At 46.4% G+C, this 15,058-nt stretch overlaps 1 protein-coding gene across 3 annotated transcripts in view; it reads right to left on the bottom strand.

Annotated features, from left to right (window-relative positions):
• Window positions 1-4,417: 4,417 nt before the first annotated feature.
• CLCN4 (chloride voltage-gated channel 4) overlaps window positions 4,418-15,058 on the bottom strand; it is an 82,952-nt gene continuing 72,311 nt past the window's right edge. For all 3 annotated transcript variants that reach the window (XM_082609516.1, XM_082609514.1, XM_082609515.1), the window contains 2 exons: window positions 11,649-11,865; window positions 4,418-4,991 (listed from right to left, as the gene is read on the bottom strand). In XM_082609516.1, the coding sequence (XP_082465642.1) occupies window positions 4,901-4,991; window positions 11,649-11,865 (308 nt within the window). In that variant the 3' untranslated portion in view covers window positions 4,418-4,900. The remainder of the gene's footprint in view (window positions 4,992-11,648; window positions 11,866-15,058) is intronic.

Here is a 15,058-nt window from a genome sequence, read left to right as displayed (position 1 = left end):
AGAAGCCCGCGCACCGCAACGAAGAGCAGCCCCCGCTCGCTGCAACTAGAGAAAAGCCCGCATGCAGCAACGAAGACCCAATGCTGCCAAAGATAAAAAATAAATAAATTTATTTTAAAAAAATAGAGTTTAAACCCTCCTACACTCTTAGTGGGAATGTAAATTGGTACAACCACTATGGAGAACAGTATGGAGGTTCCTTAAAAAACGAAAAATAGAGCTACCATATGATCCAGCAATCCCACTCCTGGGCATATACCCTGAGAACACCATACTTTGAAAATATACATGTACCCCAATGTTCACTGAAGCACTATTTACAATAGCCAGGGCGTGGAAGCAACCTAAATGTCCACTGACAGAGGAATGGATAAAGAAGATGTGGCACGTATACACAATGGAATATTAGCCATAAAAAAGAAGAAAATAATGCCATTTGCAGCAACATGGATGGACCTAGAAACGATCATACTAAGTGAAGTCAGACAAAGACAAATATATGATATCACGCATAGGTGGAATCTAATTTTAAAAAATGATACAAACGAACATATTTACAAAACAGAAACAGACTCACAGATTTCGAAAACAAACTTACAGTTACCAAAGGGGAAAGGTGGGGGGAGGGATAAATTAGGAGTTTGGGATTAACATACACACACTACTATATATAAAATAGATAACCAACAAGCACCTACTGTATAGCACAGGGAACTCTTCTACTCAGTATTCTGTAATAACCTATATGGGTAACGAATCTGAAAAAGAGTGAATATATGTATAACTGAATCACTTTGCTGTACACCTGAAACTAACACAACGTTGTAAAGCAATTATGCTCCAATAAAATAAATAGTTCCTTTAAAAAAAAAACAGAGTTCAAACATGTAATGTTTGGTAAGGTGCCAACGTTTACACAGAGTGCTACAATAAATTTAAAAAAAACCCGCATTGGGCTTCCCTGGTGATGCAGTGGTTGACAGTCCGCCTGCCAATGCAGGGGACACGGGTTCACGCCCCGGTCCGGGAAGATCCCACATGCCGCGGAGCAGCTGGGCCCATGAGCCATGGCCGCTGAGCCTGTGCGTCTGGAGCCTGTGCTCCACAACGGGAGAGGCCTACGTACCGAAAAAAAAAAAAAAAAAAAAAAAAAAAAACGCATTGCTATGTTATCATTCCAGCACCAAATGCGAATATATCTTTTTCCCAGCACAACTAGGATGGCAAACAAATAGTTAGGACTGCGCCGGTGAAAATGGAGTCTGGTTCATGTTTCCCAACTTAGATAGACAGGCTCCCCGCTCAGGTCAACCATTTCAAAGGTTAGAAGCTGAGTCTGATAAAACACTGCCCACGCGAAATGAAAATGAAGACATAATATAATTACTTGAAATTCAATAGTTTTCCTCCTTGGGTTTCTCACCTGTTCCAGCTCAGCATCTGAATAATAAATACAATGAATACTGAACAGATTTCGCATGTGTTGATAATTTAAAGGAACCAATTCTCACCTAAGTGAAACAAACTGCTGGAAAATTTTCAGTTTCTGTGGCTTATTAGGGCCAAAAAAAATATGTATTGACATGTCTTCTCCTTTATCAAGTCGTCAGGAAATGTCAAATAGAGAACTTTAAGATTGCCTGGTTCTAAGGAACAGCAAACACTGAATATAGATTTGCTTCTAGCACACTTGCTTTTCCGTAAAAGCCACATGCACATCTGCATTCCCAGGGGATACGCTGAAAAACATAAGAAATCCACATGTCACATTCGGGATGCTTTTTATTTGCCATCTGTCCTTCTACTACACATTCCCTTAGTGATAGAAAAAGAGCAAGACGTAGGTTGATGTGCCTCATTACAGAACTCCTTTTCCATTATGTACTTATATTTATTTACATTAAAAAAACAATTCAGAAAGAATCCAGAAAGTTCAACAAATGTCTACAGCCTTTCGTTCTGGAAAATGAAACAAAAACAGTATTCTAAGAAACGTTGGTTTCACGTCCACATTCCAGTTCTACTCATCTTGTTCATCAGATCACCAGGTAAAGTGGATGAAGTTCTACATTTGAATACAGCCAACACCTTCAGAATCCCCATCCACGTACTTCTATGAGAAAGTGCCACAAAGGGCCCAGCAGTGCATTCCCTGTGAGTGTGTCTGAGGCCCGGGGCCGGTGGCTACAGGTCAGGGCTCCAGGGAAGGCAGGCAATTCGCTCTGGCAGCGACGCTGCAAGCCCCCCATCCCGGCCTCGACCTGCCTGTCTGATGCTGGCCCTCTAAACCCCACGGAGGTCTCCATGCTAAGCACTGGGGAGAGGACACAAGCCCTGTCGGTGACCTTGGCCCAGAGTCAACTCTCCCCTCCCCTTCCCACTCCTCAGCTGGAGGAGAGGGAATTCTGTGGTTTTACTGACCTTTGGCTGTCTGTTCACTGTTGCGTGTTCCCTTCGGAGGCTCCTTGTTTCGGCTAGCAGGGTGTCCTGGATTATAAAAATCCAGGCTACGACTAAGACTCTTTCAAGAGCCTACATGGGAGTTAAGAAGGGAAGTACATTAAGACTTTTTAGGACTGAAAGTCCAGGAGAATCCAGCTTCACTCGCGCTGTTCCATGGAAACCTCAATAGCGACAAAATGTTAGGATCCGTTACTCAGTACGTAGGTGTTGTGAGTGAGACAACAAATTTCATTCTCTTACAGGACCAAAGATTACATTCTCTAGTCTAGACTGACCTTTCCACCCTGAAGTGGCTATCTGATATTATTTGGGACGAGGCCAATTAATTACAGTAACGTATTTTCCATAACTTGTCAGCGTGATCTGACTTAAACTCCTTTAAGTTTTCAGTCAGGTTAAACATATCCGTGTATTTTCTTGTATCCACTAGAAGTTTCACGGAAACCCTCTTATAGATAGGTTTTTATCCAGAATGAACATTTTTATTAGGGCTAAGAAACGATGGCATCTGACTGGGAGTTCTACGTCAAGGCCAAGAGGAGGGGTGGGGGACTGTAAGGTCACAGGAGAGTGTTTGGAGGGGGTCAGTGAGAAAGAGAAGGACAATGACAGGGACACGATGACAGCAGCCAACAGAGCAGACAACATCCCCCTCCCAAGGAGCAATCCCCCTTCCTTACCCAGAGAATCTCAATCTCATTCAGCGGAATATGCCTACGTAGCTAAATATTTTCCTTCCCAGACTCACACGCAGCTGGGGGCGCCGCGCGACAGAAGTGTAGCCAGTGGAGGAAAGCCGAGCATCTCGGGGAAAGCTTTGCCTTCCCGACACAGACACTGTGCCTTGTCATTTGTCTCTGCCTCTCTCTTTCTGCTTAGAAAGCAGATACCGGACCTGGCGGCTCAGTGACCATCTTGTGACTACAAGGCAGTCACCCAAAGGAGAAAGGGTAAGGATGGTAGGAAAAAACTATCAAAGACTGTGAGTCGTCGACGATACTATGGAGACAGTCCTGAGTGCCCACCTCCAGGTTTCTTAGGCAGCTCTTTGTTGTGTGTTCAGTTTTCTATTACTTGCAGACAAATGCACACCTGATACATCAATATCCAATGATGAGAATGAAAAGGATGAGGATGACTCGGTGAAGAGGGAAGAACAAAGACAAAAGTGAAAGGGCAAGGGGGATCATCAGTCTTACAGAGATCATCCAGTGGACCTAAGAAATACAACTTCCTTCCCATGGACAAGACAGAAGTCCTGACTAAAAGAATACACGTATCATAACGTTCGTTCAGTTCAGAGACACCCAATGCTCAAATTGCCCGTGTCAAATTTTACTCTGTCCTTCTGCGCTTTGATTGCTCATATGAAAGTGCATGCTTACACATTAAAGCTGGATGTTCTGGATCCTACAGAGAAGAGAATGGAAGAGATTTAGAATCCATTTAGCATTTCTCTTGCAACCCATTTGGAGGAGTTCCCACAGAGAACTCGTCCGCCTCACCCTCTCGGCAGCCATATTTAATAGGATCTGAGAGGAAAAGTAAGTAGTAACACTGGATAGCCTGTTTGACTCTAGTATATGCTATTTGGAAATTCAGCCACTACGGCAAGCTGGCAGAACATAGGACATGGCCCTCGGAAAGCACTAGACTGATCAATATTTAAGAATGCACAGGCAACAGCAACAAATAAATGAAGCAAATGCGATAGGGATGCAAATCAATGATGGGTATGTATACCCTCAAAATAAGCACGAATCCCTTTTCGTGGCAGGAAACAGTGCAGCACTAAGTGCTCCAACAGAAATGCATACGGAAATGACGTCTTTATACTCAACATGACAGGTGACCCAGTGTTGGTTCAGAAAGCAATGGATAAGCAAAATAACAGGCTGAGAACAGAAGCCGGCAACGGCTGGTCACGAATGAAACCACTAGCATACTCGCAGCATACTCGCATTTAAGTTTTATTTTCCAACAAAGTAAGTGCAAATATCTTTAGTCTGGTTCAGTAACATAGCAGCCAAACCTCAGGAACCAATAAATAAGGACACTGACACGCCAATACCCCTTGGCCTTTCAGGCTCAAAGCTTCACAAACACCAGCCTTCAACAGAAGGGGCAAATGTCTCTCGACTCAGCAATTGTGTTCCATGTCCTTGTACAAACCATATTGTTTACACCCACCCACGTGCCCCCACAACAATTACTAAACTCATAACATAGCTTGAAACTCATAAGGGGTTAAAGCTATAAAATGCCTACTCGCCAATGTATTTTTTTTTAAGTTTCATTCTTCTTCCCTTCCTTTTAAACAAAGCTTTTGTTTCTGCTGCCCCCAGTGTATGACCGTTCATTAGGATGACATATCATTTGTTTATTTCTTTTCAAATGACACAGTTGTGTTTTTCTCAAAGAAACTGCCATCTTGTTTCTAATTAAACATGATGGACTCAGGGTCTTGGTTTGCCATCTGGGCCATATGTCTCAGAACATCCTTTTTCGTGATGATGCCAAGAAGTCTCCTGGAGAAGAAACAAAATAGAGAAAAGAGGTCAGCCTTGCAATACTGACTCATGCCTGTCCCTAATCCCCAGCGCCCTTTCCACCTGGGCACACGGAGAGACAACATTTCCCAGCCTCCCTTGCAGATGGGTGGGTCCAGCTGAGTGAGCTCTGGCCAATGGCGTGTGGGTGGAGGTGAGAGATACCCGTCCCGAGTCACCTGCACATTTCCTCTCTCTCCTCATCTGCCAGCCCAAGATAGAGGAGCCAGTGAAGGACCCTGAGGTCACAGAGGACTGAACCAGGAGCCACCAGATTCAAAGACCTGGGTTCTGGAATGGCTGTGTGGTGCAAAGCTCACACCTGCTGCAACTCACACTGGATGTGAGTGACGTGGGAGAAAAATTAACCTTTATTGTGTTCGGCCACTGAGATTACAGGCTTGTTTTATTACGGCAGTAAGCCTACGATGACTAATATGCTCCCCTAAATTTCAAGACTATAATCAATTAAAAAGGGCTTACAAAAGCCATTGTCAAAACTTGACCGCACCGCAGAAATTCCAAGTGTGAGGCGTTTTAAGCATAAGAAATTTTAAGTACAAGATAACAATTGGTTCTATTTTAAATCTATCTTTACTGGAAGGGTAAAGTTTGACATTCATCTCTGACCATATATGTAAATTACCTGCTCTTCCAAAATTCCATGGCTTTCAACTTACAAAAACGATGCCACTTCCCAGGGACCCTGGTATAGGGCCACCTATACTGTATACTGCCCAACTCCAGGGAGCACCATTCACAAACACTACATCGTAAACAGGGCCCCTGGATCATGCCTCACTCTCGATTTTATTAAATACTTAAATAACCACCTGCTGGGGTCAAATCATGCCCCCTGGGGAAAGTGAAAGGTTTGAAAGAAGGGGATGTTCGCAAGTTCTTCAGAGAAAAGAAGTTCCATTGCCAAATTAGTTTGCAAAACGCTGCTCACCATGTCTCCATCATCCCCAAGAAGAGGAGAATAGAGAAGTAAAGGATGGCAGTCTCACTCTGGAATACTGTACGGCTACTGAAATGGCAGGTTTCTACTCTGTATCTGGGTAAAATGATGATATACCAAAAAAAATCAGAAAACACAACTGTAGTACACTGTCATTTATTTAATTAAAGCCAAACTATGAAACTCATCTCTTACTAATAGGAAGTGAACATGAAGAGGGGCCGCAAGTACACGGAGCAGTACTCCAGTCAGTGACAGCTGGTGAAAGGGACACTGGTTAGTGAAACTGTCAGCCAGAATTCTCACTTCCTTGTCCCTGACCACACTGGATCTTAACCTCGAAAAAGCGACTGATTTCTTCTGTTAGTTTCCCCATCTATCACACCGGGGGAGAGAGCAGATACTACCTCCGCCCCTCCATCTTATAGGAGCATCTTCAGGTGATAGGAAAATAGCAAAAAGGGCCTTTAAAAGCATGCTAAACAAAAAGAATAATGACAATACAGATGACAAAACACTGAAAGAAAGGACCATAACTAACATGATAATCAAAAAAAAAAAAAAGATGGGGAAAAAATGTAGCAAGCACAAAAGAATTAGAAAATCAACATTTTGCAACCCCCAATGTAATAATTAGTTTAGCCAATAATTATCGATGGATTCCAAAACCATCAGGTAAATGGTTGCTGGACAACAGAAAATTCACATGGTCTCAAAGTATCCCTCCACAGATTACGTACAAAGAGAAAAATGTCCCTTTACTACAGAGGGCTCTGGCCATCCCCCCCTCATCTCAGTGATGGAGCTTATCACCAACAAAGTCAGAGAAGCTGACATTATGACATCATCTACATTGGAACACTGCCCGAAACTCGAAACTACTTAAACCAAATCAAACCATGAGGAAGCAATCAATCAAATTCAGAATGTGGGACTACTGGTCTGGATTCTTAAAAAAAAAAAGAAAAAAAATCTGTGTCATAAATATCAAACAAAAAAGGCAGGGAGCCGTTCTAGATAAAGAACAAAAGAGGCAAAACAACCAAATGCGATGTCTGAACCTTGAAGGAACTCTGGACTGAAATTTGACATGAACTAGGTATTGAGTGATATACTGAGTTACCATTAATTTTGTGTCATTATGGCTCAGTAGTTATGTAAAAGAATGTCCTTAGTCTTAGAAGACGTATGCGTCATACATAATTGGCAAAACTTGGAAGCAACCAAGATGTCCTTCAGTAGGTGAGTGAATATACAAACTGGTCCGTCCAGACAATGGAATATTACTCGGCCCTAAAAAGAAAGGAGCCATCAGGCCAGGAAAAGGCATGGAGGAACCTGAAATGCACATCACTAAGTGAAAAGTGTAGCCATCTGAGAAGGCTACACACTGTGTGATTCCAACTCTAAGACATTCTGGAAAAGGCAAAATGATGGAGACAGTGAGAGGATCAGGGGTTGCCAGGAGGTTAGGGGAGAGAGGGACCAATAGGCAGAGCACAGAGGACTCTAAGGGCTGTGAAACTATTCCTGATGAAACTACAATGGTGGATACATGTCATTATACATTTGTCCAAACCCACAGGATGTACAACACCAAGAGCGAGTCCTAATGTAAACGATGGATCGTAGTTTATGATAACAACTCAATACTGGCTCATCAACGCCAACAAACATAACACACAAATGTAAGACTTGACAGTAAGGGCAACAGAGAGAGGACCAGAGAGGGAACTCTCTACATTCTGCTCAATTATGCTGTAAACCTTAAACTGCTTGAAAAATAAAATCTATGAATTCGAGAACACAAAATTCTTAGGGGGAAGAAAGTGGTTGCCTGAAAGGGGGTGGGTGGTGAAGGTGGACAGAGCCAGGAATTGTTCCTTCCAGCTGTTTAGAGCTACTTGACTTTAACAGTGCTCACAGATCACTTTAAACACATTTCTGAAATTTATTAAAAGAACAGTAAAATCGAAGATGCCCCGTAAAACAAGATGCTATTATACTAAACCTGCCAAGCTGAGTCTGCGTCCTGATGGAGTTAGCTTGGTCTGCGGTAACAAAGCACCACAGACTAGGTAGGTGGCTTAACAACAGAAATGTATGTTCTCCCAGTTCTGGAGGCTGGAAGGCCAAGATCAAGGTGCTGGCAGGTTTGGTTTCTCCAGAGGCCTCTCTCCTGGGCTTGCAGACATCACCCTTTTGCTGTGTCCTCACACGGCCTTTTTCTCTGTGCAAGCATCCCTGGTGTCTCCTCTTTTTTTTTTTTTTTTCTGCGGTACGTGGGCCTCTCACTGTTGTGGCACCTCCCACTGCGGAGCACAGGCTCCGGACGTGCAAGCTCAGCGGCCATGGCTCACGGGCCCAGCCACTCCGCGGCATGTGGGATCTTCCTGGACAGGGCACGAACCCGTGTCCCCTGCATCGGCAGGCGGACTCTCAACCACTGCGCCACCAGGGAAGCCCCTCCTCTTCTTTTAAGGACACCAGTCCTATCAGATTAGGGCCCCACTTTTATGACCTCATTTAACCTTAACTACCTCCTTAAAGACCCCACCTCCAAAGACAGTCATATTGGAGGCTGGAGCTTCAACATATGAATTCGGGGATGGGGCGGGGGGGACACAGTTCAGTCCATAACGGTCCTTCAACTCCCTTTAAAATCAAAAAGGAATAGTTAGAAGGCAAGCAGCTTACGCCTACAATACACCACTAAGAAAGCTGCGATCTTCAGAGAAGTGGCAGCACGTGAAAAGGTGAAGCACCTTCTCATCCGCGGTGGGAGGAGTTCCGTGGCTGGCGGCCACCAACTGGCAGACGCTCCCTCAGCTTAAAAGGCTCTTTTGTTCTTTCGGACATTTCTTTTCTACTTGAAAGCCTGGCTGAGGACACTGCCCTCCAGAACACCTGGGGAACACCACTCAAATTGGATGACGTCCATGTTCCTCGGTAGATGACAAGCTCCTTGATTTTTTGTTTTTTTAAATGCTTTTTGAGCCACCTCCAGTTCTCCCTCACATAGATGCTCAGTAAGATGCTGATGAAACCAATGCTGCTTTGAGAAAAAACGACTTAACACAGACACCCCTCCCATATCTATAAAGCCTGGGTTTTGTTCCCTTACAGTCATCCTGGAGATAGTATCAAAAAGTCAGGCACATGCAGTCCTGACAACCCCATCTTAAAGCTTGGTAACTATGTCTGAAAGTCAAGCTGGTTATAATGGCTCTGGGGAAATATGAATTCAGGAGCTGCCTTGGGTTCTGGCATAAATTGTGCCTGGCCTGCGACAATAAGTATCAGAAAAAAAGAAAGTTGAACATCCTCCCAACAGGAGGCAGCATTAAATCCAGCGGGGGTTGTTAGTGGTATGAAGTGTCCTACTTGATATAAATCAAGTGTTTAAACTTCCAGCCCCTTTGGGTAGCAGTTCAAGTGAATCTGGGGAATGATAAACAGTCCATCTATGACCATGAACATAATTCAGATTAGAGCAGCTGGGCTCTTGTGAGAAGGCCACACCACCCAGGCCCCCAAGGCCCACCTAGCAGGGCTTGGTGGAAGCTGACACCATCTCCCCTGCTCGCTTTTTCTTTCTAGATCCTCTGTGGAGAAAATCCCAAATTCACTCTTGGCCACTGGAGGCTTCCTAGACTCTGGCCTTAGGGAGACAAAGACTTCCCTGGCTCCTGGTCTGCTTTCACGATCACCTGGGAGCCCAGGCCCTGAGAAATCCTGCAGACAACGCGAGTCAAGGGTACGAGATCGAGTGCTCGGCCTAGAGCAGGGAAGGCACATGGCGACGGAATACATCAAAAATGCGAGCTGGCTTGAGCCGTGCCTGCCCTGGCTCAAAGCCCGAGAAGATGAAAGGCCCCGCAAACAAGGATCTCTTGCCAGCACTAATGTATCAGCATCTGTGTTTGTTTAAAATATGTAGAGCGAGAGAGAGGGTGCGATTGTTTTCTCGCAGAACATTCGGAGCCAATTTCGACACCCATATCTTCACAGGAAAACCTCACGGGGCTCCGTGAGGTGTGAGCGGGCGTTGAGGGCAGCATTTCCTGCCAGAACTGGAGATTCCAATGATAACTGACATTGGATTATTATTTTAAAGGAAAAGAGAAACTGCTATACACTTGAGACGACACGGGTGATCACGGTGTTATTTCTGCCGAGCGCTGGAAATTCAGGTTCTTCGGTGGGCTTCAGCAGTTTGCAAAGTGGGGACCCCAACCAGCAGCAACCCCCGGGAGCTGGTTAGAAATACACATTCTCGGGCCCCCTCCCAGGTCGGAGGGATCAGTAGCTGCAGGGGGGCCCGGCACTCTGGGTTTAACCTAGAGGTTTACTCCTCTGGGGGATTCTGACGCCTGCTCAAGTTTGAGAACCACTGAGTTCCTTTAAAAACCACCAGCAGAAATGACCTCTAGCCTCAAACACTTATTTATTTGTTCCTTATTGATTGCCCCTCTCCATGTGCAAGAAATACCGCAGCTGCAGTCAGAGCTAAGAAAGACACTCGTCCCATCGGCTGAGAGTCCTCTGGGTCAAGTGCAAATTCAGCTCCTTGTAGAGCCATGAGCAGGGCGGCAGGAAGAAAGCCTGGCACCAATGTCTCCACAGCCCATACCCCACCTCCCACCCCCCAGCCCATAAAGGAATCAACTGGGCAGAGAATCCTAGGTTCCGGGCTACCTGGACCGAGCCAATCTCTCGCTCCACCCAAGCTTCTGAGGCCCTGGAATTTAGGGAGAGCCCCGGAGCCCAAAGCACGGCCCGCGGAGCACTGCACCTCTCACATCACCACGAACCTTTGATCTCTGCAGTGCTGGTTTCCTGGTTCGTGATACACAGAGCGAAAGCAATTATTGCTGCGGCGGAGACGATGCCACGGGCCACCAACCTCTCGGCTCTGCGATAACGTTTGAACACGTGAAGTTGTTTCGAACCGACCGATGTGTTAGAGAGTAATCTGAGCATACTGTGAACCTCACGTGTGCTCACGGGTGATTTCATCCACAGCAAAGTCCAGGGGGACAGAGAAAAATGCCCCGGCCGGGCGCACCCAGGGGCGTGGGAATACTTAGCCGCAGCCCTCGCGATGCCCGCTTCCACAAGCCAACTGCGGGGCTTTCTCAAGGGGAAGGGACAATAAAGTGCCTTTTTGATACACCTCTCAACCATTTAATGTGTGCAAACGTCTGACCGTTTTTATGAGATCCCCATCTCTTTTTTTTTGGATCTGTCACTGATGAAGTGTTCGAGCGTCGTGCGCCTAACCCTACTTTTCTCATCAGCCCTGAGATCCTTCCTTGTTGCTCGTTTCTGCAGAGCGCCGTGATGTGGAGGAATGTGTCGTCACATCGCAACGTCACAGAAGGAGGGACCAAACCTTCTCCCAGAGCCAGGACCGCTGCGGGGGGCGGGGGAGCCCCAGCCCCGCCCCGTGGGCTCCTCCCCTCGGGGCTCCGCCTTCAACCTCAGGGCGGAGACAGCAGCCCCACCTGGAAGCCTGAGTCCCAAGCTCGCTGGCAACGCCTCCTCCCGGGCTCACCTACTGACATCTCTTCCGAGCACTGCCACCCACCCACCCCGCCCCGGTCCCCGCCAGTCCCCCAAGGGCTGAGCCCGCGTCCCCTTCACCTTGTTCCCCCCAGGGTCCCGCCACTCACCCGCTCCGCGTCACCAGGCACTGGCGGAGCCCCAGCTTCCGGAAGATGTCCACCACCGTCTCCATGGGGGTGTGGTCCGTGACGGTGAAAGGGCTGAGGTTCAGGACGCGCCGCAGCTTCAGGGGCTGCGGGCTGCTGGCTGGCAGCTCAGGGGGCTCCTCGGTGAAGTACATGACCGAGTCGCTCACGATGCCCTCCTGCCTCTGTCTGGCGTTCTCTGGAATGGGCGAGCAGGACAGTGAGCCCCATGAGACTCCCTTGCGGAGTCCCTTCCCCCCATCCCATCCCACAGCAACACACGACTCCCCCCCCCCAGCAGCCTAGGATCCCACAGGGGAGGGGCGCAGAAGGCAGACTCTACATTCTTAACGAGAAGCTTTGTCCAAACATCTGTGAAATTGGCATCTCTCTCTCTCAAGCTAATGCTGTGCGAGAGCCCCCTGCTGTGACCTGATCATTCACTGCCAAAGTCGTGCAACGCGGGCCTGACCAGGCTACTTCCTTCAGGGAAATGCACTGCTTCTGCCTGCACGCCAGGGCACCCAGGTGGCCCAGGGCCTGCCACTCTTGCTTTCCTGACACACCTTCACCTCATCAGGGGCTGAGGTTTGACGTGAAAAGGAACCTCACTTAGCTGCCCAATGACCTTAATACATTTTTTTTTTAACAAACTAACGTATAACTGGCCCAGTTGGCATTATAAATCCTGAAAGGAACAAGAAACCAAGAGGACCATCCTAGGCTCACAGCCCAGAAACGCAGCTCAGTCTAACGATGACCCTTGGGACCAAAGAAATAATCCTAGAAAAGCTGCATTCCCCCCACCCCTTGGATCGCCTCTCTTAAATATGGGCCATTTTGTGGATTTCTCAAAGAAAGATAGTAAAACTGTTATGGTAACAATTAGCCTATTTCTATCTGTAGGCAGGCCCACGTGAAAGAAAGCTGAAGAAAAGTAGGGTAACAGGAACTCATTAGAAATACAGCTTTATGCAGTACTAGAAACCTAGGCTATTTTAAGTCACACATGAAATAAATCCATCGGTCTCAAGATATTTCTCCAAGGCGATTTTCCTTCTGTTGGAATTTTAATCTTTCTTTTGGTTCATGGGAAAAGGTTAGGGAAAATGTACAGCAAGGCTTGCCTTAAAATGGATCCTGGTTTCTATAATACATTTTTTTTTTTGCCTTCTCAAAGACTACTATTCACCTATATTGTTCTTTGAAAAATAAAATTCTAACTGCTGGCTCTAAAGCTATTTATTGCAACAGCGTACTCTAATGGAAAACTGGCAGCATTCGGGGTCAGACTGAGTTTGAAAAAGGGTCTCTGTTTAAAAGGGGAACAGAGGGCCCGCTGGGCAAATGCCTGCACAGTATGTGGGTCAGGTTCAATCGAGTTACATCAGATGGAGTACAATTCAACCACAAATACCAGATGACACTGATGCACAACATGTTTTCAGACGTAGATGCCACACAATACACACTGTGCATTTCTCTACTAAATCGAGATGGTTCTGTCCTGAAATGCTAAGGTGGGCGGCAACAGTCAACACACACTTATCGCTCATTTTCATAGACCGACTGATTCTCTAAAAGTCCCATGTAACAGGAATCCCATCTATTTCAACAATCCAGTTGAACATCAGGATTGGATCAAGCCACAAAACCCAATCAAGAACTGATCACATGGGCTTCCCTGGTGGCACAGTGGTTAAGAATCCGCCTGCCAATGCAGGGGACACGGGTTCGAGCCCTGGTCTGGGAAGATCCCACATGCCACGGAGCAGCTAAGCCCGTGCGCCACAACTACTGAGCCTGTGCTCTAGAGCCCGCGAGCCACAACTACTGAGCCTGCGTGCCACAACTACTGAAGCCCATGCGCCTAGAGCCCGTGCTCCGCAACAAGAGAAGCCACCGCAATGGGAAGCCCGTGCACCACAACGAAGAGTAATCCCTGCTCACTGCAACTAGAGAAAGCCCGCGTGCAGCAATGAAGACCCAACGCAGCCAAAAATAAATAAATTAAATAAATAAATTAAAAAAAAAAAGAACTGATCCCATGGATTTGCTGAGTCCCCTCATAAAACCAAATACAACCTAGCCAACTGTCAATTCACTTGGTGAAATGAATAACAAGCTTCTATTGCCTCTGAATCTACTGATTGGGTTAGAAGCCCTGATTTTAACAGCACCTAGCTCCGTGAATTCTTGCTCAGCACTGCATTCCCAGTGCCTGGACGGTGCCGAGGCAGACGCACAGGACAGCACCAGCACACGGTGGATGCTACACGAAATATTTCCTGTACGAAAGGGTAAACCAAGCCCTCACCCAGGGCATGATCCAGTGCTATGAGAGTATAGGCTCCCAGACCCCAGGGACTCATGGGAACCTGTGTTAGAAAAGAAGCGCCCCCCCAGCAAAAAAAAAAAAAAAAAGATAGCCCAACATTACATGTGTAAAAGGCCTAGAAGATAAGAAAAGCACTAAATATTAACCAGAGCCTTCTACGGTGTTGAAAATGTGGGCACCTTTTTAATTTTCCCTTTTGCTTCTGATTTCCCCAACATTCTGAGTATTACTTTTACATTAAAAAAATGTAATAAACTTCATTTTTGTTGTAAAGATCATTTTTGTTACTTCTAAATTTTTGTTAGCCCCTAGGCTTTCTAAAATTGTTGTTAGTATTCGGGGTCTGCTGTTCTATCCTACCACAACTACTATCAGTGGCTGCAGCTCCTGAAAAATGATGTACCTTTTACGAGCGCCTGTTAAGGTCATTCAACGTGACAGTCCACTTGCCAGCAGCAGTACGATCATAATGCCAGGTGCAGGGAGGGTAATGAGGAAAGTGTTGATAAAGTGAATTCCACAAACTATGATAGGCCAAGAAATTTTAAAAGACTGGAAATAATCACGTATCCAGTAAGTGATTACAATGGCTTTAGAGCAATGGTTCTCAACTGGGGGTAATTCTGCCTCCACCCTCAGGGGACATCTGGCAATATCCAGAGACATTTTGGGGTCTCATAACTGGGGGGATGGGGTTGCTACTGGCCTCTAGTGGGTAGAGACCAGAGATGATCCTACAATGCACAGGACAGCCCCTCTCAACAAAGTATGATCCAGCCCCAGTGTTAATGGCGTTAAGGTTGAGAAACTCTAATCATGTTTTTAGGGAGGTAATACGCCATCATCCTGTTCGTTAAAAATGCTTCCATAGGGACTTCCCTGGTGGCGCAGTGGTTAAGAATCCGCCTGCCAATGCAGGGGACAAGGGTTCAAGCCCTGGTCCGGGAAGATCCCACATGCCGCAGAGCAACTGAGCCCGTGCGCCACAACAACTAAGCCTGAGCTCTAGAGCCTGCGAGCCACAACTACTGATCCCACGTGCCACAACTACTGA

The sequence above is a fragment of the Mesoplodon mirus genome, assembly GCF_964341445.2.
Source record: "Mesoplodon mirus genome assembly, chromosome: X".
NCBI lineage: Eukaryota > Metazoa > Chordata > Mammalia > Artiodactyla > Ziphiidae > Mesoplodon > Mesoplodon mirus.
The sequence above is the reverse complement of the archived record's forward strand: the minus strand, read 5'-3'. Positions and strand labels throughout refer to the sequence as shown.